The 23,893-nt window shown below is 41.8% G+C and overlaps 3 protein-coding genes and 1 long non-coding RNA gene across 7 annotated transcripts; 2 read left to right on the forward strand and 2 right to left on the reverse strand.

The window, feature by feature from the left end:
- The first annotated feature begins 689 nt into the window (after positions 1 to 689).
- Positions 690 to 7,641, forward strand: gclc (glutamate-cysteine ligase, catalytic subunit). The gene is made up of 16 exons (XM_088304167.1): positions 690 to 1,370; positions 1,971 to 2,083; positions 2,315 to 2,497; positions 2,686 to 2,799; positions 2,958 to 3,016; positions 3,089 to 3,225; positions 3,511 to 3,585; positions 4,045 to 4,161; positions 4,371 to 4,509; positions 4,588 to 4,700; positions 4,779 to 4,871; positions 4,947 to 5,051; positions 5,285 to 5,366; positions 5,439 to 5,548; positions 6,570 to 6,690; positions 6,961 to 7,641. Exons 1-16 carry the CDS (start codon positions 1,221 to 1,223, stop codon positions 7,140 to 7,142), a joined length of 1,893 nt encoding a protein of 630 aa, XP_088160293.1. The 5' UTR covers positions 690 to 1,220; the 3' UTR covers positions 7,143 to 7,641.
- On the reverse strand, positions 4,199 to 11,513 carry LOC148329844 (uncharacterized). The gene is made up of 3 exons (XR_015845009.1): positions 11,287 to 11,513; positions 5,271 to 5,371; positions 4,199 to 5,040 (listed from the first exon to the last, which is right to left on the reverse strand). It is a non-coding gene; the product is annotated as an uncharacterized LOC148329844 (long non-coding RNA).
- A 123-nt stretch (positions 11,514 to 11,636) lies between these two features.
- On the forward strand, positions 11,637 to 16,866 carry elovl5 (ELOVL fatty acid elongase 5). Its single transcript, XM_088304165.1, is given in 9 exon segments — positions 11,637 to 11,665; positions 12,077 to 12,140; positions 12,412 to 12,599; positions 13,697 to 13,774; positions 14,268 to 14,439; positions 14,683 to 14,807; positions 15,155 to 15,289; positions 16,023 to 16,089; positions 16,092 to 16,866. Coding segments are annotated over 9 exon segments (876 nt in total). The 5' UTR covers positions 11,637 to 11,662; the 3' UTR covers positions 16,136 to 16,866.
- A 693-nt stretch (positions 16,867 to 17,559) lies between these two features.
- Positions 17,560 to 22,231, reverse strand: fbxo9 (F-box protein 9). Of its 4 annotated transcripts, none has more exons than XR_015845008.1 (14): positions 22,021 to 22,231; positions 20,940 to 21,011; positions 20,692 to 20,802; positions 20,550 to 20,607; positions 20,068 to 20,164; positions 19,794 to 19,924; positions 19,589 to 19,703; positions 19,185 to 19,303; positions 19,020 to 19,110; positions 18,842 to 18,937; positions 18,624 to 18,690; positions 18,464 to 18,557; positions 18,165 to 18,319; positions 17,560 to 17,864 (listed from the first exon to the last, which is right to left on the reverse strand). XR_015845008.1 is itself a non-coding variant. In XM_088304158.1 (13 exons), exons 1-13 carry the CDS (start codon positions 22,021 to 22,023, stop codon positions 17,756 to 17,758), a joined length of 1,251 nt encoding a protein of 416 aa, XP_088160284.1. In that variant the 5' UTR covers positions 22,024 to 22,229; the 3' UTR covers positions 17,560 to 17,755. The 4 variants fall into 4 exon arrangements, 2 of the variants coding, with proteins under 2 accessions (XP_088160284.1, XP_088160285.1); XR_015845007.1 differs by having other exon boundaries at positions 18,624 to 18,693; XM_088304158.1 differs by lacking the exon at positions 18,624 to 18,690 and having other exon boundaries at positions 22,021 to 22,229.
- Positions 22,232 to 23,893: the final 1,662 nt, after the last annotated feature.

A 23,893-nucleotide genomic window follows, 5' to 3' on the forward strand; every position in this document is an offset into this window, starting at 1 on the left:
TTGGGTCGGATTATTTTCTCAGCACTATGCAACACACCTCTGATCCTCGTTTGCTGTGTCATGCTGTGTTTACTTTTTCTTCCAGGAAGATTACATCAGGCGTGAATAAGCATAAATTTCATTAAAAAAAATAAATAAAATAAAAATTTGATGTGTTTTTTCCCCGTAACATTCATTACATGTTATCTTTCTAACACTGAAGAAACAAACACCTTTCGGTGCTAGGACAAATGATACCATCGCTATGACTGGATATTTTGATATTTGTTTTTAATGCGAATCCTGAGACAATTTCATTGTAGCAATAGAGCAATAATGAAAAACATTTAGAAATCAAATTTTAAAATGTGATTGACAAACAAAAAGTCCAGGAAAGTGGATGTTCAAATATAATCACTTAGAATAATTCGAACAATTTGAAAAGAATACAAATTTGCATCTATAAATTGTTTGAAAGGTGCACGTATTACTTCAATCCCATGGTAACTACATTTTACCGTCACACTTTTATTATTCAAACTTTACGACGTAATCAGTAAATACATTAGTTTTTAATCTATCCAGTTTTGGATTCCTTCTGTATTCCTACTTTTCCGTTGTCATTTGAAGGCATCGCCCTTCTGTTTCGTAGACAGGTGGCAAAGGACAGCGTCTCGAAAAATGCTGATTCATAGTGACGTCACACGCGAGGTGGGGTAGGGGGCGTCCATTATGTATGACAGCGTACTCTGCTGAAGTGGGTTGGTTCGTTAGCAACGGCAAAACTCGTTCAACCCACAACACAAGCTCACAAATTTAAAAAGCGCCCAAGCGAACAGGCAACTAAGAGAAAAAGCCCAAGTGTTTTTGGCGAGCATACACCCGCAGCGTGTCTTTTGGCTAAGCAAATATTAGCAAGTGATGAGCACGGCCCCCCTTTTCTTTGCTTTTTTTTTTTTTTTTGCCTTTTCTGTGGGACAGCTTTACTGTTCAAGAGGAGCTCATCTAATTGAACGACACTTTTAGACCACCTCATCAACCTGTGTCATTCCGAAGAGCAAATTAAAGATCATCCGGCTGGTGTCGTTTCGGGTGTGCGACTCTATGCTAGCTGGGCACACGTTGGACGGACGAGCGAGCTAGCTAGCAGCACTCGGCGTGAAAGTTAGCCGAAGAAGAAGAAGAAGGCACCGAGGCAAGCCGCCGTCGTCTCAGCCTCACCCTTACCGATTGATCGTGAGATGGGCTTACTGAGTCAAGGCTCCCCGCTGAACTGGGAGACTACCAAGAAGTATGCGGATCACATCCGAGCACACGGCATCATCCAGTTTGTCAACATTTACAACAATTTGAAGGATCGGCAGAAAGATGTACTCAAATGGGGCGATGAGGTAAAACATTTACAAGTCATAAACTGCTGTTGATCTGTCTTGAGTGTTTTGAAGGTGTTATTTTCCAGATTTAGCACTGACAGTCATGTGCTCCATTTCAAGTGCTGTAATGCGTTTAAGGCGGCGCGTTATTTGTAGTGTCTGTGTGTGTGATTTAAACATTAATTCATGTAAGCAAAGCTATTAATACTATGAGATTAATAATGCCTCATATAAGGATATCTGTACATTCTAGCTTTGATATTGTATTCCCATGCGCCACCAAACTCTTGGACAAAAGTCCTTGTTTTTGTCTGACACAACGGCAATAAAAACAATGGCACCTTGCCGAGCTTCTATAATAAACGGTGCACCTAAATCAATAAAAGTATGCTTAGCAGTTGTCGTCATCAACTTTGATCTATCATGTGGAATGTGATTTCAAACAATGTGGAATGCTGTTGTTATAGATGAAGCCCTCTTTGAGACAGGGGATTACAAGTGTAGCTGAGTCAGAAGTCAAGGAAACTCCTGTACTCACGAGTTGGGTGCCTAGTGGAGTAAAAATATGTTGAATGTGCTGTCATCCGTTACTAATCCGAATATTTTGTGTATTTGTAGGTGGAGTACATGTTGGTGGAACTGGATGACAAGGATGAAAAGGTTCGACTGGTGTTGAATGGCAGTGGCGTTTTGGATACTCTCCAAGGCCAAGGTGAAAAGATAAATCCCAAGTAAGTTACAGCAGCTCAGAGACAGCGTTAGGAAAATATGCCCTGCAGGCAAACCCATTCCTGCTTGCGTTTCTCATGCACATGTTTGCACACAAAACCGTCATGTCAATGTATTGTCAGATAATTGTTTAGATAGGTTTCCCGCAATTTGAGCTGCCACACATGTGCATGAGTAAAGATTTCTTTGATCATCTCAATGGAACGATTTGTGTATTTTTGTTCTCTTTGCAGTCACCCCACACTTTGGAGGCCAGAATATGGCAGCTACATGATAGAAGGAACACCGGGGCAGCCGTATGGTGGCACAATGTCCGAGTTTAACACTGTGGAGAGCAACATGCAGAAGAGACGACGAGAGGCCTCTTCTGTCCTCGACCAAAACGAAATTCTATGCACAATCACCTCATTTCCAAGGTACGGCCATACAAGACAGGGTTTTAACACCAATTGCGTCCACGACAAACATCAGCGTTCAAGTCCATGCCAAAGCCGCAGGTGGCCTTATGCTTGAACAGTAGAGACATTTTCAGAATTTACAGAGACGGTTCAATAGCAACCAAAGAGCACTCGTAAATGGATTTAAGTGGGTTTTTGTCCATTAGGCTGGGTTGCCCTGGTTTTACGCAGCCTGAATACTCGCCAACGCCCGTTGAGAGCGGAGCATCAAAGTCACTGTTTTTCCCAGATGAAGCCATTAACAGACACCCCAGATTCAGGTAGGCACCGACTAACTTAATACTTTGTACTCGAGTACTTTGACTTAATAATGAATAAACACATTTGTGATGTCACGATAATACAGGTGTGGTAAGGTTTTTTTTTTTCCTGTGCTGGGCAGTTGTGCATGACACTGTGTGTGGACTTGCCTTTTCAGCACGCTCACCAGGAACATACGTCACAGACGTGGAGAGAAGGTTGCAATCAATGTACCGAGTAAGTCTTTGTGATACGCTCATGAATGACATTTTTGATCCCAATTTTAAAACAAATAAACTTGTATTTCAGTATTCAAAGACAAGTGCACGCCATCTCCTTTCGTGGAGGCCTTTCATGGAGATGATGGCGAGTCGGCAAGGGCAGCTCTGCCTGACCACATCTACATGGACGCCATGGGCTTCGGGATGGGCAACTGCTGCTTGCAGGTAGCGAAAATGGCCATGCTACATTACGCCGCCGACTCTGTGTGATCTATATCTTTGCTGCTGTAACACCTCAAATTTCCCCATTGTGGGACTAATAAAGGACATCTTTATCTTTAGAAATTTCAAACAACCCCCCCCCCCTCCATCCGCTGCCCCCCTTTTTTTTTGTTTCTTTTATTTTTATCAGTCAAGAGATAAGATGGTGCAATCCAGCCTGGTAGCGGAATCGCCGGCTTTAATCGTGCCATAAATGTTCGACTTTAAAGGCTTTATTGTCTTTTGCAGGTTACTTTCCAAGCTTGCAGCATCGATGAGGCAAGATACCTTTATGACCAACTAGCAACGTTCTGCCCGATAGTGGTGAGTAGATAAAGAAAGCCTGTGCCAGAAAATTCTATTTATTCACCTTTGTCGCCCACCTTGATCTTACAATGATGTATGGTTAACTTTAATCGTCCGAAATACGGTGGTTTAGAAATAGAATTTAAAGTGGCCCATATCAAGGCGTTGCTGGGGCAACAGAGCAATATTGTAGAGTTTGGTAAATATCTGGTGTTCCCAATTTTGTGTCTAATCTATCTCTATAGTATTTAATCAAATAATGCTTCTGTTAAGTTTAACGCTGATTCTCACGAGATTTGCTGATGTGCAAGGTGAGGCTTTAAACTTTGGGGCATATTCTTCGGAACACTTTGAACAACCAATTGGACGACTGAAAGTTTTGTTGTTCTGTTGCTTTAAATAAATATCCCCTGGGGTACCAACAGTGTATTGTTGCTCCGACGACTTAAACGCACTATTACGACTGTGTACATGCAGATGGCTCTGAGCGCGGCCTCCCCCTTCTACAGAGGTCACGTGTCAGACATCGATTGTCGCTGGGGAGTTATTTCTGCTTCAGTGGATGACAGGACGCAGGAGGAACGTGGGCTCAAGGTGAGGCACACTGATAACATGCTTCTGCACTGTGCACTACTTATTTTCCTTGTTTTATTTATTGTAAATCAATTTAAAAAATAGTCAAATCTACGCGGACAAGCCATCATTCAACATTTAACTCTCATCGCAGCTAATGCTCATTTTGTCTTTAAAGCATGGTGAAAAAAAAATTAGCAGGTGTCTGATCGCTCGTTTTTCCATTGCAGCCTTTAAAAAACAACAAATATAGAATCTTCAAGTCAAGATACGACTCCATTGACAGCTACTTGTCTAAATGTGGCGACAAGTATAACGATATAGATTTGACGATAGACGAGGACATCTACAATCAGCTGCTGGATGCAGGTATTAAATCTACACGTGAAGTAGACTGCAGTCTTGAAGTCAAATGTACTCCAGCGGGTGCGTGACAATCTCCCGTAGGAATTGACAAGCTGCTGGCCCAGCACATTGCTCACCTCTTCATCCGCGATCCGCTGTGCACTTATGAGGAGAAACTGCACCAGGACGACGAGAACGAGTCGGATCACTTTGAGGTATTGCGCCTCTGTCGAAACAAGGGGGTTGACCTACGTTGACCTTGAGACGTAAACTCGTTCGTGATGTTTTCTCAGAACATCCAGTCAACCAACTGGCAGACGATGAGGTTCAAACCACCTCCTCCCAACTCGGACATTGGCTGGAGAGTTGAGTTCCGCCCAATGGAGGCAAGTCGCGCAGCTGCAAGTCTGGTCTTTTTGAAATGAAAATCGCTGACATTGAATTTTTTTTTCACTTCTCAGGTGCAGCTCACTGATTTTGAGAACGCTGCCTATGTTGTCTTTGTCGTCCTGCTCACCAGAGTGATCTTGTCCTACAAACTGGATTTCCTCATCCCTTTATCCAAGGTGAAGAGATGAGATCCAAGGTTTCTCACTTTTCCCCTAATGAGGTTTTGTGAGTTTTTCCTTGCCCTCCTGGGGGTTAAGATCGGGGATGTCGATTGTGGCTATGTAAAGCCCTTTGAGACTGTCTGTGATTAAGGGCTATACAAATAAAATTGACTTGACTTGACTTGACTTTTAGTGGAAGAAGTGAATTGAAATCCAGGTTGCTCTCATGCTGACCTTTCTGTCATCAGGTGGATGAAAACTTGAAAGTGGCACAGAACAGGAACGCCGTGCAGGAGGGAATGTTCTACTTCCGGAAGGACATCTTCAAAGGTGACCTACAAGGACAGTGTGATGTTTAGAGTGTGTTCACAGTCACACATTAACACAGTTGTCCGCTAACAGGATGCAACCCCGGCCTGGACGGCACCTCCTCGGCCCAGAACGGTTTTGAGACGGACGGAGCTAACGAGGAGTACACGCGAATGAGCATCGACACTATCATCAATGGAAAAGTAAAAGTCTTCTCCCATGGAAAGACACGACTGGAGAGTCTATAGCCCACAAATTTGTTGCGTTTGTGGAATCTGAGTTAAGCTGTAAAAGCCACCCGTTTTTGTACATCCCAGGAGGCAGCCATTTTGCTTCTTGCTGTCGGCCGCTCAGGGCTCTACTAACGACCAATCATGGCGCAGCTTCACAGAACAGGTAAAGATAAAGATAAAGATGTCCTTTATTAGTCCGACAATGGGGAAATTTGAAGTGTTACAGCAGCAAAGATATAGATGAGCCGTGATTGGTCAGTACATGAGTCCTGAGCAACTGTGACGTCATTTTCAAGTGACAAAATCGCCGCCCCTGTGATAAAAAAGGCTGCATTTTGCTGCTTAACTCATATTCTGCAAGCACACAATATTAATCAGAATACCTTGTTTAGACTAATGAAGGGGTTGACGTCCCCTTTATTTATTCATACGCAGGTGGACAGACAAATATTCTGATGCATAATCTTAAAATGAGTGAGAGGCATAGAAAAGTCTAGAAATCACTTGCTAAGACTAAATTCAATCAAAGGTAGATATTTTTTACAGTAAATGCATCTCAACGCATCTCTGCTGACATCTGCTGGATTGTCTCGAGCGTTCCAATACACGTTCGTGTTTTGTCGCACTACCGACTGGTGAAGTTAGACTAAAGTGTTCACTTTTTCATTCTGTACTTCAGGATTCGCCGTTCACAGATTTTGTTTGTGTCAAGAGTATTGTTTTGGCACAACCAAGTGGCATCTTGATGCCAATACATTAGGTTGAAGTGAGTTGAGGAGCATTTTGTGGCATCTCGTCTCTAAGGAATAATGGTTAAGTCAGCTAAGAAGCTTCATGTCGTACTTTTCCACCATTCTGTGGCATCTTGGTGCCAAGAGAGTTTCATTGAGTGCTTTGCTGCTATCTTGTGGCGTCTTTTGGTAGTTTTTAACCTTTCTTCGCAGATTCTACTCTCAGCTGTGTTGTTGTAAATTGCTGTTTTTTAAACTAGGAGGGAGTTTTTCAAGGGCTCATTCCCATCCTTAATTGCTATCTGGAGAACATGGAGGTTGACGTGGAGACCAGGTGCACCATTTTGAATTACCTGAAGCTTATCAAGAAGCGCGCCTCAGGTATATTTTAACTACAAAGCTGTGGTCAACACATTTATTCATCTTCTTCTACCCTCAGTTTTCATAATAATACAATATGGAGTATAGTCATATATTTTGGACTATGGTCTTGAAATTATGGTAAAATCCGCATTGCACATACTTTTCTAGGTCCAAAAAATATGATACGCTACAAATAGACATTTTTTGCATCTTTGATTAAAATTTGCTGTTGACCAGTGTAATTTTGGCAGCTTAAGACTGCACATCTCACTCTGGTTTGCTTTTCAGGCGAGCTGATGACGATGGCTAAGTGGATGAGGGAGTTTGTGGCCAAGCATCCTGAGTACAAGCAGGACAGCGTCATCAGCGACAAGATCAACTACGACCTCTTTGTGAGCTGCAACAGGATTGCCATGGGCAAAGACCAATGCCCCGAGCTCATTGGGTATCCCGTCAACAAGGTTAAGTGAGGAACTTGCCTTGCCATGGCAACATGTAAAAGAGAACGACCAAATATGTGGCTCATGTTGAAATCGGTCCACTTTTTAAAATATGATAAAACATTGTTTTTAAAAAACAAAACACATCTGCAACAATCTTATGTACTGTACATATACTGTATCAGATTTTATGACTGGAAATTATTTTAATAGGGTTTAAGACATGGTCAAGATATGTCCTAGAAATGATGTATTTATTTTTCACTGGAAATCTCTTGAATGACAATGTAAATGCAGCAAAGAGTTGTTTTCCCTCCTCCCGTACTTGTGCTCTTTGCAACATTAACACAGCATGCTGTGTTGTGTTTGTGTCGCTGCATCTGTGTGAGCTTTCTTTTTCGTTAAGGACAAGCTCTGTTTGATTCTACCAACATATTCTGTTTTTACTTCACTCTGAATTGTCGTCGCAGGCATTCAAGTTGGGGCGGTTAACATTTTAAAGCTGCTTCAAATAAATCTGTATGACACATCTGCTTGTTTGGTTTGTTTTGAAGAGATCTTTTTCCCACCCAGTTGCGACCTTCTCATTTAAGTTAACAATTAGGCATGATGTCACAAAAGCAAATCCATTTTATACTCCCCGTGGGAGGGGTGGGCAATATGTTGGGGCTGTTGCAGGACTTTGTTTTTTCTTTCGTGTGACCACACACACACACACTCAGAATCCACAATGCCAGTAACAATAAACAAAACCAGGATGCATCCTAGACTTTTCTGGCAGCCCCCTCAGTGCTTAACCACTTTAGGGGACCAAGTATCCTTAAACATAAAAACGCCATCCCATTGCAATTGGAGAGCATGAGCCTTAACATTGCTGAGCATTTTTATCCACGAGATGGCAGCAGTGAGCTACAGACCAAACCTGACTAAATCATCAGCACCCAGAACTTGAGCTCATGGATATCCTTGTCCCTAGTTTTAAATGTGCTATTCGTCATCCTGGACACGTGCTCTACATCGGACAGAGAAAGAAACATGTCCAAATTATGTCACCATTTTATCTGTAACTTGACTCGATTGCCCCTAATCATCAAACGTAAAAAGATATATGCTGATTAACTTTATCTGTAGGCTTGGTTTTAATTTTTGCTCGACTGTCAGGTCATACATTTGTCCATTAGTGTGCTTTTTTTTTGCACATGACGCAGACAGCGGACACCTTGACAAACACAAAAACAGACCTCCACCCACACACATTATTTTAATAAAGGGATGGAAATTAAAGAAAGTGTAATCTGATTCATTGCTTGAGCCCAAAATAATTGATTATTCAAATTAACATTAGTTACGGCCCTAAAGCAGATAAACAATTTCCTTTTTACTTTCAAATTCACTCCATAAAACCAACTAGTATTTCTTTACAAGCCATTATAAAGTCCATCCAATTATTTACTATAGTTAATTATAACTATGGTATTTCACACATGAAACCTCAACAGTCTTCCTGCCGCCCCAATTTAAAATTCCATGCTGTTTGCATTAAATATGAAAATTGTTATTTTAAATTGACTAATTTATTTGACTTGGACGACGTTGTCAAAAATTCCGCCATCTTTGTAGTCCTCTTCAACTTTTCCACATTTTGTACCCTCACTACACGCGCAGAGCGTCGAGTCACCTTGGATGTGTACACGCGCGCGTGTGGTATCCTGAGTGGCTCGTTGCGCCCCTCCCACTCTCTATTATATTTTCTTGAGTGAATGAATGTCTCTAGTTTGTCATCCACGCCGGCCCGCGAGCCACGGTTGAACGCAGTGATTTTCCTCTTAAAAAAAAAAAAAGAGGAGCGAGAGAGAGAGAGAACGCGAGAGCGTGGGTCCACAGTCCGTGTCGCGTCCACTCTCGTGTCCGTCCGTGGGCGCTGTGACTTTTTGGGTGAGTGTTTAACCGTCGTCACAATTCGTCACTTGAGCTGATGGTTAAAACCGCGACGTGAGTTTCTGTCTCCTGCGTGAGATGCGTTGAAAATCGCGTGTGGGTGCGTTGCGGTAGCATGACGCGCAATGTTGTCATGTCAACTTCGTCAGGAAAGTGCACGTTACATCGCTTAGTCAGTGAATGACACTTGACAGAGTTTGTTACCGCTCAACACTTAAAAGTGGACTAAAAGTCCTTGGACAAGAGCTTCTCAATTTTTCCTGCCATGGGTGATAAATGAAAAAAATGTGACAATGATGCCAATTATACACTAAACATTTAGTAATCATCTTCAACTTGAACTTTGATATTCTGAGTCCCCTGCCTTATAAAGCATTTATATTTTTTGCAGTTCATATTCAACCCCCCTTTGAAGTTTGTTCCCCCATACAAGTACAGTCGTGCGTTGACTTAGAAGTTCGTCCCTAAGGCAACGCACTAAAAACACACCAATTTTTGTTACATGTTTTTAAGGAAGAAAAAAAAATCGCTCTGTATCGTTGATTTTGATTGAGTGCTTTTTTGAACATCTAAACACCCATCAATCCATTTTGTAAAGCACTTACACTGAAGCCAAACATATAAACAGGAAAGATCTCTATAAAATAAAAGTAAGTGGCAATACATTTAACCTTTGGCCCAATTTACTTGTTCAAAAGGCCGAAGAGGAAGTGCAAAAAATGATCGAGTCCCACCTGTTGTTCTCGACATTATTTTGACTTACAATGTAATAAGAGGTTATTCAAACAGTATACAATATATTATTACAATATGGAATAACAGGGCCATTTTTGCATGTGCAATTGTGTTAGGAAGCGCAACATTTAAACATGCACAAGAAATTTAAAAAAATTCATTTTAGCAAAAGTTACACACATGTAGTCAGTCCACTGGACGTCGTGCCTTTGAATAGCAAGACCTAATGAGTGCTTTGTAGCTCTCTCTTTGCCTCTTTGGTCTTTCTCGCTTTGCTTCTTCTCTGAATGCCCTGATGGCAGACTGACGAAAGCCTACCCAACGAGCAAGAGCTCAGCAGACACACTTGTCAACATTTCTTAATAACACAATCCTTTGCATGTTTCATTTTCTTGGGAGCCATACCGAGTGCTAATTTGGAACCTTAAGCTAACGGACAGAGAACCAACAAACTTTGGATTTAATGCACATAAAATGAGTGCCCAAGCCACTTAAAAATCCCCAATGTCAAGTCGTTGTCAAAGTCTGTTAGTTTGTTTACTGGTGCTTCGCCACCCAATTAAAAGCAACTATTGTCACAATTTACAGAACAGATAGGAGCTGGGTGACTAGACATGCCAACGTGGCGGCCATGTTGGCAGGGGCTATGTTCCCCATTCAAGGCAATGCATGTACATACATGGCGGCCATGTTGGCAGCCACAACATTCTCATCAAAAGCAAGCAATGGGCAACACGTCCATTATCATATTAGGACTGCTGTAGTCACGCAGCTCAAAAGATTCTGTTGTCGCTATTTATTCATAATAATGGATATTGTTTACCGTGTACTATAATAGGATTTAGCTCACTCTCAAATGATGAAAATCTCAACAGGAAATGGATGGATCGATGGATAATGAAGATGTGATTTACAGTATCTGGATTTCAGTATATGTTACATTACACAGAATTAATAATAATAATAATAATAATATGATATCTTAAAATGCAGAGATTGCCTTGATCAAAAGGCCACGCCATTTCGGGCTATACAGATGTCAATAAAAAATGCTGTAACGCATATAAACAAAGTCCCCGGTGCGCACCTATTAATCGGCAAGGCTCGAGATATTTTAATGTCACATGACTGTGCAGAGGACGCATGCGGATTAAGTTTTCATGTTTTCGCTGAATTTGATAATTCTCAATGCACGTTTGTGTCGCTTCATCCAAGGTTGTTGTAATCTGTTTAACCCTTCTGTGCTTTTAATCTGAACATGCCCCCTGACCCGCACAAATCTATCATGAGCCAAACAGAGACTGTAAGCCCCGCTATGTTGAAAAATAAGAAATGGATTTAATAAATAGCGCTATGGTTGTTGTGGCGTCCAACTAAAATGACGCCACGGCAGGCTAAAACAAGGGGAGTTGAAACATTGATGACGCGCATCCCAACTGTTGCATCATTGCTATCTTGACTTTTGTTTCATCCATCGCCTAGAAAAAAGACGGGCACTTACTTCATTTGCCATTCAAGGTCGCTCTCTTGGACTGATCAGCTCTCTCTCCGCAACACGAGTTGACCGACGTTCGACGTTTGTTTCATTCACAAATCCATTACAAATGTGCGCTCACACTTGCTTTCCTTGATGGTTTTTACGATGTTTTACGCTGATTTATACGGTCAGCAAAATGTTTTTTCCCCATGTTCACCCCACCACACGATCCAAACAAAACAATGATTACCCTCAGGTGTGTGCACCTGCTAATAAGAAAGACCCCCCCCCCCTGTGACGTCATTGTGAAAATGGAGCGTGCGCACGTTTGGCGCGTGCACAACATACAAGGATGCGTCGCAATAGAGGAAAAAACACAAAACACGATTTGGCTCCTACAATGGTATAATAGTGCACTGGAGTTTTGTGTTTAACAATCCAGAAAAACTTGACAAGTATTGGATGTGTGTGATAGCACATCAATGGTCAGAAGCTGTAACACCGTAAAAACTCAAAATGGCTTTTCTCTTCGGTGAAGTGGCAGACATTTGTCTAGACATTCTTATGATAGTGCTTTCATCTTTGCTTCATTTCGGTATAACAATTCAGAAATCTGGTCACTCAAGTTAGCAAATCTAGGCCAGAGGAGAAAAATTAATTTCCCTTTCTAAAAGTTAAATACATTCTAGGTTTGAAAAAGCAATTAACTGTACGTTACGCTTACAGTGCACCAACAATAAGTTGCCGTATTGTTTATAATGTAACTCCGTTACATTACACTTGTTCTCTGTTGTTGATGTTTTATGAATTTCAGGTGACCATGGAGGCCTTGGATCAAAGACTCAACACCTTCTTTGAATCATGGTTGGGCCCCAGAGGTATGTCACGATACAATGTTGTCACCTTGGAACAGTGATGGGAAAAATGAAGCTTCGAATTTGCTTCATGAACCAGTTGTTGTATATTTGAGTCCTGTAGATGGCACTGTTGTTAAAAAATGGCAAGGGCAGTGTGCTTTCAGCCCAATGTTGAACAGAGAGTGCCATCTAGAGGATTTCAAAAATACTACAACTGGTTCATGAAGCACATTTGAAGCTTCATTTCCCCATCACGACCTTGGGAGTTTGATATGCCGTGATATGATTCTAGATCAGCGGGTGCGAGGTTGGCTGCTACTCGACAACTACTCGCCAACTCTTATCATCACCGTCGTGTATCTTGTGGTGGTGTGGACGGGGCCCAAGTATATGAGACACAGGCAGGCGTTCTCGTGCAAAGGTCTCCTCGTGGTCTACAACACGGGCCTTACGCTCCTGTCGCTCTGCATGTTCTACCAGGTATGCGGACGGGCGCTCACAGCCATTGAAGCCGGAATTATGTTACATACGCGCTCAAACCGCAGTGTGTCACTTTACTATCGATTGTTTTTTATTCTAATCCATGCTAAAATCAATCAGACTATCTGATGGCAGGAGGGGGCTTGTTGCCAGGCAACCGACTCTAGGACGTCCTGCTCAGACCCCAGACTCCAAACTGTGGAACCTAATCAACATAGATTGTGTAAAAAGTCATCTAAAATACATGACACACCCACGGAGATCACTTCCTGGGTCTCTAGTGAGTCATCCTTCCCCACTCAGTTGTCATCGTAACCACGTAATCGAATTTGTACGTTGTTTGCTGAGCAAGAGCAAGATGAGAAACCAGCAGCCGCTCTTGGTTTTAGAAATGTCTTTTTGTAAACTGAAGTTACTATATATATATATATATATATATATATATAATAATGCATTACTCAATAATGGCTGCCAGCTGCAACTTTTGGTAAAATGTAAATAAATGAAAAAATAACACTGAGGTAAACAATATTGCTTACTTGCAAAAAAAAAAAAATCGAAAAGTAGTCTGCATGAGCTATGGTGGCATGGTCTCAAAAGTGTATCGGAGTATGATTGACTTAATAAATGATTTTTAAAAAAGTTTTTTCATGACATGTGAGTCTAAAGTGTGTCTCGGCCTCTTCTGGCTGACTTCCTGTCTCCCCATCTGCATTGCATAAGGTTCATTAAACCTGGTTCTGCATATGAGCTGATTAGAATCAAAGTACAGTACACAGCGCTTTGATTGCAATCAAAGTGATTTGTCGAGATTTTTTTACGAGTGGCTTGAACAGACAATCAAGCGACAGTGCAGTGAGTTACGTAAACAAATGAAGAAGAAATGGGGGGGGGGGTCTGCACAACAAAAATGCAGTTTTTACAAATCCCCCAAATTCTAGAGAAAACACAGATTTAAAAAAAGTTCCCTGCTGGGAAACTGGGAAATGTGGAAAAAAAAAATAAAAAATCGGAAGGTACCCTAAAGGCCATTATAGCCACTTGTTGCATTTGTGCATTTGCGTAAATATGATGCCTTCATTCCTGCTCTTCCTCAGCTTGTGTCTGCTCTGTGGAACAGCAGCTATGACTTGTACTGCCAGAACACACACAGTTCACCGGAAGTGGATAATAAGGTGAGTGAGTCTCTCCGTCTTCTTCCTATCACACTTATTCTTAATGACACCAACAGCAGCTCTGGTAATCGAGCACCACCAGAATCTTTGGCGAAAGATGGGCCTCCAGAGTTTGTCAAATAAAACTATTTTTGTTTTTTGTTTGACTTTCTTCTATTTTCTGACCAGAATGGTATCGGAGTGATGTCAAACTGGAAAGTTGTAATGATATTCATGGTAGAGTAACACATCTGGCGCCGTAAAATATAAGCATTTAAATTAATTGAATATGCAATTAATAGATTCATTTTACCAAGCAGATGTTGAAATAAATGGCATGTATAATTTATATGGAAATAATAAATCATCGCTAACCCCTAAAAACTGCGACGTGTTTTTTTTTACTTGTAATATCTTAACCGAGTACAGACAAAATGAAATAGATAAGCTCCTCCCATTTTTTTTTTTTATGACTTAACATCTTGCCACTAATTACTTCTGTGTTTCTCCTCAGGTCATGAATGTGCTGTGGTGGTACTACGTCTCCAAGTTCATTGAGTTCATGGACACCTTTTTCTTCATTCTGCGAAAGAACAATCACCAGCTGACCTTTCTTCACGTCTACCACCACGTCAGCATGCTCAACATCTGGTGGTTTGCCATCAACTGGATCCCATGTGGTCACTGTGAGTCATGGCAATCTGCAGCACCCCGAGTTTGGGAATTTGAGTTCTCATTAGTTTTTCTTTAATTCTGATTTGAAATTTAGACCGTTTGAATTAGTTTTCAGGGCTGCTTTGTTAGTTTTTATTAGTTTTAGTTTTTTTTCAAAAGCACTTGGATTGTGCTTGATGACGTCGCTTATGTGCGACACACATTAAGAGGACTACAACTCCCAGAATTCATTATTATTCCCGCGTGTCTTCCAGCCTACTTCGGGCCGACCCTGAACAGTTTGGTCCACGTGGTCATGTACTCGTACTACGGCCTGTCGGCCATCCCCGCCGTGCGGCCGTACCTCTGGTGGAAGAAGTACATCACGCAGCTCCAGCTGGTAAACTCACGTCGACTAAATGTGACTTCATCCTCTCGTAGGTGTCCCGGTCCCAATTCTTTTTGAACATGTTTTGTCCTTGAAGCAGACGTTTATCATCTTTTATTTTTGCTTAAACAAGGCGCAGAGGAAGGAAAAAGGCATTTGTGCATCCATGAAAGATATTTTTGGCTTTGGATCGATGTTGTCTTTCTCCTCACCTTGGAACTGAACTGTGTGTGTGTGTGTGTGTGTGTGGGGGTGTGTGTGTGTGTGTGTGTGTGTGCGTGTGTGTGTGTGTGTGTGTGTGTGTGTGCATGTGTGGGGGTGCGTGCGTGTGTGTGCGTGCGTCATGTTCCCCCCTGCAGATCCAGTTCTTCTTAACGGTGTTGCAGACACTGTGCGCCATCATCTGGCCGTGCGGTTTGCCCTTCGGATGGCTCTACTTTCAAATTGTTTACATGTTCACTCTCACCGTCTTCTTCTCCAACTTCTACGTTCAGGTCACTTTTGGCTGATGTCATTTTTTCAAAAATGCATTGAAATTATTAGCTGGATTTTTTCCCCCTATTGTCAAATTACACTGGTCAGCAAATGTTTACAATTTCTTTTTTTAATCAAATATGTAAATCAACTTTTCTAGATTTTTTTTAGATGATTCCCGAATCTGAACTAATTTTTCAGGTTTTTATATTAACAAAGTGTGTTGGAGGGGGGAAACATCTAAAACTTTCAGGAAAGTGGCCCTCGAGGACCGGAGTTGCCCAACCTTGTGCTCGACTAATCCTAATCATTAGTGATGGGAAAATGAAGCTCCAAATTTGCTTCATGAACCATTTGTATTTTTGAGTCCTCTAGATGGCGCTGTTGCTTTAAATATTCAGTGTGCTTTCAGCCCAATGTTGAGCAGAGAGTGCCATCTACTGGAGTCTAAAAATACTACAACTGGTTCATGGAGCAGATGTGAAGCTTCATTTACCCATCACTACTAATCATAACTCAAAAGCCTAAAATGAAACACTGACCCTAAGATACAACCTTAAACCCAACCCCCCTTATTTTAAACCCAAACTTAGACCTACCTTTCACCCTTAACTCCAAATCCTCAGCCGAACCCTATCCTGCACTCTTGCAACCATAATTCTAAAATGAAACGCTAAAACATAATCATTTCATTTTTTTAACGTTGAAAATGTCTTTTCTGCCCTCAATCTTGTTCTCTTTGCCCTTCACCAGACGTACAAGAAGCACAAGGGGGAGGAGCTCAAGAACGGCGCTTCGCTGTCTACCAACGGACACTCAAATAGGAACACGGCGCTCAAAACAAAGACGAACTGATGCTGGATTAACATTGCCGACTGTCAACCTTTGCGCCATTGTCACTTGTAGCTTGTCGGCCAAAAAGTAAAGTCTAGTAGGCCGCCGTCGACACCTTCCTTGTATTTGCTTGTTCACTTTAAACTGACTGACTCGGGAGGCCTTCCTGCAGACGGTGCAAAGACAAAAAAAACTGTCGCGAGTGCGCTGTAAATTTGAAGCACGCAGCGTTTCGGTTTCGGGGCGTCCTTGACGTGTAACAAGAGCATGCTTCTTGCATCCCGCCTGTGCTGTTGTGTAATCGCTAAATACTGTATGTCCTTTGCAGATGCCGGCCAGGACAGCACAAGATGCTTCTGGTCAAATAGTTGCACAGTAGACACACTGATATGAAACATTAACCAAATCTCTTGGCACTCGTTTTTAATGTGTTATTCAGCACAAACATGGGGGGGGGGATTATATTAACTCATTGACTACCAGCCGAGTAAAAAAACAAAAAACAAAAAAAGGGTTCTTTGACGTCTTTAGCCGTCAATGGTAGTACATGAGTTGAGGGTACAATCACACAGCATTGCAAATTCCACTTTTTTTTTTTTTTTTTATTGCCACGGTGCCTTTATTGGACCTGCTTATTTGGTTGCTAAAAGTTAACGTCGCCACATTGATGCTGGTTCACTCTGTGCCTGACTTGACTGTGTTTGAACATCACCAGCAATGGAAAGTAATCAACTCCCATCATTAAAGAATTGTTTTGAGTAGACGTGGTGGTCACCTGCTTATTACGCTGAGGAAGTGCGCTTCTTTTTAGATGACACACGCGCAGACATCTGAGTTCACGCAGGAAGTCTCACCCATGATGTCATACTTCCGATTAGAGTAGAAAATCCAACGGATGCACTTTTGTGTTAGTGTTGCGCACTCATGTATAAAGAAAAAAAAATATTGCACGTTACATTGATGTTAATTTTTTGAATAAAAGCATTCTACAGGTACTCCGTGACATCACATTGACATCCTCAAAAAACCCAATTGGTGTCACAATGCAATTATAAGGACGGACATTGTGTGCTCACATGCAAAAGACAACGTGCGTTTTGAGTTTCATCCGGACTGGCGTGACATGAGCGATCAATAACAGGAACACTGGCGCACACACGCGAGTATTAAGCTGCAACTGTCATGTCCGCAACGCGCTCTTACATTTTTAAAACTACATTTTGTCAAGTGGTCACAACACCGCACCTCCATTTGAGAGGCTTGAACTATTTTCAGCAGAAAACTACTTCTCTCCCCTCTCTATAAATCCTGTTTGATCCGTCCATGTTCAGTTCTCAAAAAAAAAGGATTACGCTAACAGCTGACTCTCGTTCGTATTTGAGGACAACTGTGATGTGACGTACAGTGTGTACTATGCATGATTTAATCGTGCAGTCAAAGGAAGCAATTAAATCGATCATTTTATCGCTGTTTATTGGGAGGAGAAAGTGCACCAGGAGACAAAACCAGTATGAACATTCATTGCCGGGAACATGTGAACGGGAGTTGTTGATTTCGTAGTGCTCAACTGCTTATCAATATTTCTGAAAAATGATTAACATAAGTACAAGCGTGTTTAGTTTTGACGTTTTGAAGACGATCATGCGGGTGTCTTAGAGCGGCTGATCTGAGAATGCTGTGTAACTCTTGACACGTCCGAAGATGAAAGGCGTGTACATCTTGTTCAGGTCAAATGCGCTGATCACAGTTTCTCCAGTCAGCCTAAAAAGAACATTTTTTTTTTATCATTTCTTTAAACTCATGTATTTTCCTTTTTTTTTTCTGTACGGCCGCAACATTCTGGGAATTTAAAAAAATGAATCTGTAAAACATGTCGTGCTTTTTAATGGATTATTGTCCATGGATGCCTGCATAAAAGCAGCACGCTTACATTTATGTTTGAATGTTTTCCACTCAACCTTCAGAATATTTCCCAAATTCGTCATCTTAACTTGCCATGGAAATTTACCGCAAACGTTCGAACCTTCCGCAACAAGCCTGCTTGTGTGTTGTAGGTCTTACTTGTAGGTGATGTGGCAGGAATGGTGAATCCACGCCAATTTGTTGAAACTTTGGCGCCCCCCAGAGGACAGAAGTAGTCCTACGTGGAAGGTGTGCTCAGCTTCCGGGGCAGGGTTCCGCCTGCAGAACCGATTCTTTTGCATCTCGGACGATTTCTGGACACACACACACACACACACGCGCAAATTATTTAATTCATCAACATGTTTCAAAAAATACGTACGGTTTACTTTTATTCAAAAAAACATTTAACGCTTCATTCAAGAACATGAGTGCTTGTTGTCTGGAAATACTCTCACCTCCTCCTTTCTCTTGCGGACAACAGCGTAAACTTTGGTTTGGTTGTCCGTCTCCTGGGACAGACGATAGTGGCCGAACTTGACTGCATCCAATCTGCGGATGCAACAAAAATGTCATTTGAAAGAATGATGCTTGGCTTTCATTGACTGAGACGCTTGCCATTGCCACCCGGAGCTCTCGAGACGCTCTCAACGGGGTCCAGATCAGAATTCCTCCCTGAGAAGGTCTTCTAATTGTATATAAAATATGCTACAAATGTTCTTTTTAAAAATATTATCATTAACAGGATCGGTGGGTTAAATAATCCCCGTTCCTGTGAGGTTGCCCACCCCTGTCGTAATACATCATTAAAACAAACCAAAACAACATGGCCTCACCGGACGTTTTGAGCGCGTAAGCGAGGGACAATGGAGAGCGGCTCCTCAGGTGTGGTCAGCATGAGCACGCTGCCATCAGGGAAGAAGCGCAGGTACCTGACAACATACACACACGCACTGATACTCACCTACTCATTGACAAGAGCAAAAATAGTGAGTTTGTGTTTACTAATTCTACCTATAGAAGTCGACATGGTGCCAAGGCCGGTAGAAGCCGTCCAGAGATTGCTCTCCTTGGCGAATGTACGACGTCCTGCTGATGTAGACGCCTGCGCGGACAATGTGACAACTAAGTTGGGGGGGTTGCGTGATCCATTGAAACATTGCCACAGCTCATAGATACCATCGAAACGGACGCGGGGCCTCTGCAGGAACATCTCTCTCCAAGACAGGAAGTGTCCCAGCTTGGTGCAGCTGCGTCCCCACACTCTTTGACAGGCTGAACGCCAAATCTCCGGATCCCTGCCATATATGTGAAAAGGGGACCCATCAAGAAGTGCGTTCAAATGGGGAAGTCATTTTCAATTGTGGTACTCTGGCTCCCTCTAGTGGTACGTGAAATAATCACTGGATTAAATGTTGTAATTGCGCCCATTTTAGTGACTTAAACATTTTAATGCAAAGCTGTATATTTTTTTAAACATAGATCAGTCGCATTGATACAAGATATTGACAGTTTAGACAAAAGTAAACTTTTGACCAGCATGTTAGAACACAGCGTTCATTTAAGTGGCAAGCGGTGCTGACCTTGCACAAATGTAAAAGCCGCGGCACACCAACGACAGCTGCTCCAGAGCTCGCATGTCCAGGTCGCGCGACACGACCCAACGAAATATGTACATGAGGATCTCTCGTGGCAAGGCTACGGTTAGGCAGCAACACAACACCAAAGGTGAGCATGGAGTGAAAATCATGGGAAGAAACGAGAAGAAATGATGAGGACGCCTGCTACCTGAGACATGCAGCTGACATTTTTCCAACTCAGGGGAGCAAATCCTGGGAAAGGAAGTTGCCAAAGTGAGCTGCTGCTCAAAGTAGGCGACCAGATCCTCAATCTCGCCATCAGCATCACTCTCCTCCCTGCTTTGATACGATATAGGAATCGGAGTTAGTGAGCACGTCTCCTTTGCCGAGATAACGCAATACACATTTGGAAGAGAATATATAAAAGAGAGTTGGTGACACGCAAACTTTTGAACGGTAGTGTATAACTGATTATAACTTACTAGTTTCCCTCAACTTGGTCAGCGTCAGGGTGGCTGTAGTTTATCTTTGATTCAATATCAGGCACAAGCTGCATAGCCAGGCGATAGAACTTGATAGCTGCCAAAAAAAACTAAAAAGTTACAACAGTCAAGGCAACTAAATGACTTTTCAACCACATCCACGACATCACAGATACATTTTAATTATTTACCAAGGCTTTGAAACCCATGTAAAGAGAATGAGTGCAACACAAAACCATTTGGAGGTTGAGCTCTAAACTGCAATGGGCTTTTGGTGCTTTAGTGAAGCCCCAATCTTAAAACATTAACTCCATGGATTTTTCTTGGACTACGATCGCCTGTGCAGTTAATACGGGTTAGGCTTTGACTTGGGAACATAAAAAATAATCATGTGTCATGGCGGTTGGCATGTCTGCCTCACAGTTTGGCAAATTCCACTTTGCAGAGGACAGTTTTGTGGTTCTGCACATAAATGGACTCACCTTCATAAAACGCGCCATTCTGCTCTTCCTGAACAGCTCTCAAGTATAACTCTGCAGCCTGACAGAAAGAAATTGTAAAAAAAATAAAAATAATAAGATGCACTCCACATAATAGTCGCAAGTTATATACTTAGAGATATACCTCTTCCTCTCGAGCAATTTCTTGCGTCCTCCTCTGACCTCGCAGTAGCCTCGTGTCAGAGCTCGGCTTGAGTTCGGACATCCACTTAGCTCGGAAAGCATTTAGCTGCAGCTGCGGTTGAATCATTAATGTTAGTGGTGAACATTTTAAGATTATTGATCCATTTTTAAACAAGACATCCTACATGAAGTTAAAAAGTGGAATGAGCGCTTTTGTCATCCCAAACTTGCTGAGAAAGGCTACTTTACCTCAAGATTTGGGTCATCAGAACCCTCATCTTCCTCCTCCAGCGTGCCACCAATATCTAAATTTTCTTCAGCCTGGTAAAGGTGTATAAACATTAGCCAAAGTCTTTATCACTGTGACCGCTAAAGCTGATAACAGAACAAACTTGGACAAACAACAATTTGACTCTTTACTTTAAACCGGTGATTTCCAATCAAGGTGCCAATTATCCAACTTCACTTAATTTGGCGGCAAAATTATTTATTAAAAACAACTATATCTCTATATTTCTACCTATGCCACCGATGTATGGTGTCAGGTACAACAACTAAACTTTCTGCCGTACGACAATGTAAAATGTGTGACTTGGCTCAAGAAAGGTTGGGAAACACGGGTCTAAACAACATTTATCATAGTCAATCTGAATTTGAAGTGTGATATTTATGATTTTATAGATATTCATTGAGCAGCTACTTAACTTTGACCACTAGCCAGTTGTAATCCTAACCTTTCTCTGAATCCTGTTGATCAGTTTGCTAGCCTGTTTTTTTCCAACCCCCCCACAAGGAGCCTCGCCTGCCTTTTGGACCTCTACTGGAATATTCCATTCTGCTGCCAAGGCGGATCGACTATCAGCTGGTGGCTACTCACACTTAGCGTTATTCTTACCCCCAGGAGTACCCCCAAAGCGCCCTTGGATGCCCTGAAAGGCGCTAAAAAATCGTTGCTTTTATAAGGAGTGCGATGATGATTATTAATATTATATCATTCAAAATAACTGTCAGTTCTGAACGTTTTCGAAAAACAAGAAAAAAAACAAATGCAAAAACAAGAAATGTCAGCAAGCAGTATTTTTGTTAGTTGTGACGTCTAAGGTAATTATGCTGCTTGGCTAATGATCAAGGACGTGGTAAATTGGTGTTTAAGTGCGTGGAAATTAAATACTGCAAAATACGATCCAGAGTTTGACAAGTGCATTGGTTAATCACTTGTGGACACGAATGGTACTTGCTGGCATAGGTGACGCCATACGTGTTGGTTAAAGTTAGCTAAGTGCTAGTTAGCCGACTAGCTTGCTAATGGCTAACTTGCGCGGTGACATACCATGACAACTTGGCCGAGAAAGTCGTTTTTATTGAGCGCGCCTTCACAAACGTTCGACGTGGCGTTTACAGGTCACGGTCGGAGAAACGGACCACGCAACGAACATATTTACGAGCTCGCAAGAACGCAGCCATTTCGATAAGGGGTCCGAGCCGAGCTTGGCAAATCCTGTAATCCGGAAGTCGCGCACCTTGCCTGCCTTATTTGGCTTGTCACTGTTTACATTTGTCCGCGTCAACCTTACGAAATGAAGCCAAGTTGATAGTTTTACCACCAAATAAAATCTAGTCTTAACACCTGCAGTAACTTTGAGTCAACGTTAATGTTAAACTTGTCGAATGACTTGTGCAACCGACACTTTTAAAACTGTTAATTTATTCACTTGCAAACATATTAGTAGTTACGATTATACATTCTATATGAACGTTTTCATCAACCGGGATGTTATAACAACATTATTGGTAGGTGCTTTTGAACTATTTGGCTAAACATAAAAAAACACCAGAGACGAAGAATGACACTCAAAATATTAATCGTCCACTCACTTCCGCATATGCGACATCGCTCAAGAGCACCGTCTATTTCATACATTTACTGTACTTGACGATTCTTTGTACCGACAAACCTAGCTATGTTATTCATGTATATTTAATCATTGAATCATATTTAAACTTCTTATCTAATTATGTATTTATATTAGCTTTATGTTTGCGCGCTTTTCGCTGTAATTCTTCATACTTCTTCATGCTGGCATGTGAACTACATTTTAAGGGCTAAATGTACGTTTAATAATTTGTAAGCGAATTAAAAACAGCCAAGTAGAACAAATCTCGTCGAGGAAGATTACTCCTAAATTCATCTTTGTATCTTTGATGCGTATGACGTGCTGTGATTTGTTCGGAAGGCGCTGCCTGCCTGCAAGCATTGTATTCAAACATCGCGAGATTTGGGTGAATCCTCTCCCTGCGATATTGGGCCTGGTTTTGCTTACATTTATGTTGTGTGGAGAACACACAGAAGATGGAGATGCTGTTAGCTGACCCGCAAAGGTGTCATTTTGCGATCGTTTATTGCTCATGTTTGACTATGTGCTCTTGTGGAATTGAGGCGAGGAGGGTGAGAATGATTTTTGCTGTTTTGAGTTTAATACCGCTCAAAGGTCTGTTCGGTTCCGTTCCGTACTGTAGCGTTTTGTTTTCTGTCCAGTGGACCACTGTCAACTACTTCGTGTGTTCCAATTCGCTTCACAAAACTAGGACCATTCAAGCAAATCGTAACACATCTTTTGGGGGGAAATCAAGCGCGGCAAACGATTAAATATATTTAAGGAATTTGCATAATCGCACCAACCCTATCTTTGCTCGCTCCTAATGTCTCACGTTTAAACATTCTCATTGCAAATGGGATGTGGGCACGCTGGTTTGCACAAGTACCGTTACTCTTAGTACAGTACAGTACGTTAAAGTACGTACGCCATATGACGCTAAACGGCGGCACATTACATTAATTGATGTGACCCAACTACAACCGATTTAGTCGAATCTGAACGTCCTAATCCTCTTTCGGGGAGGATTTAATGCAAGGCTGTCATAATGAATTGAACAATTAAGTAGCAAAACAGTTGGATTACAGTGGTTTGTTCCCATCGTAGCTCAGTCTATGTCGTGCTTGAATACAGGGTAGGCCAAAAGTAGATAATGTATAATCGTTTTTATTTCAGGAACATTAGTTTCAACACAGTAAGTTTAAAAATTGTGGACGAGAGAATAAAAAGCTCTAAAGAAAGGTGTTCTAGAAATAAACAATGAGGTCAGGTGGTCAGCAATGCCCCGAAAAAAAATGTCGAAGTAATACAATGAAATTAAAGTTTCAT

The sequence above is a fragment of the Idiotropiscis lumnitzeri genome, chromosome 9, assembly GCF_059441095.1.
Source record: "Idiotropiscis lumnitzeri isolate Australia: NSW breed Sydney's pygmy pipehorse chromosome 9, RoL_Ilum_1.0, whole genome shotgun sequence".
NCBI lineage: Eukaryota > Metazoa > Chordata > Actinopteri > Syngnathiformes > Syngnathidae > Idiotropiscis > Idiotropiscis lumnitzeri.

Bases quoted from the DNA above. Each gene is read 5' to 3' on its own strand.
- gclc (XM_088304167.1), top strand. From the start codon at position 1,221: ATGGGCTTACTGAGTCAAGGCTCCCCGCTGAACTGGGAGACTACCAAG. The intron at 3,226-3,510 runs GTAGCGAAAATG...TGTCTTTTGCAG, and splicing joins TGGGCAACTGCTGCTTGCAG to GTTACTTTCCAAGCTTGCAG. The intron at 5,549-6,569 runs GTAAAAGTCTTC...TTTTTAAACTAG, and splicing joins ACACTATCATCAATGGAAAA to GAGGGAGTTTTTCAAGGGCT.
- fbxo9 (XM_088304158.1), bottom strand. The intron at 20,165-20,549 runs GTGAGTCCATTT...TTTTTTTGGCAG, and splicing joins GAATGGCGCGTTTTATGAAG to CTATCAAGTTCTATCGCCTG. The intron at 19,111-19,184 runs GTATCTATGAGC...TTGTCCGCGCAG, and splicing joins GCCCCGCGTCCGTTTCGATG to GCGTCTACATCAGCAGGACG.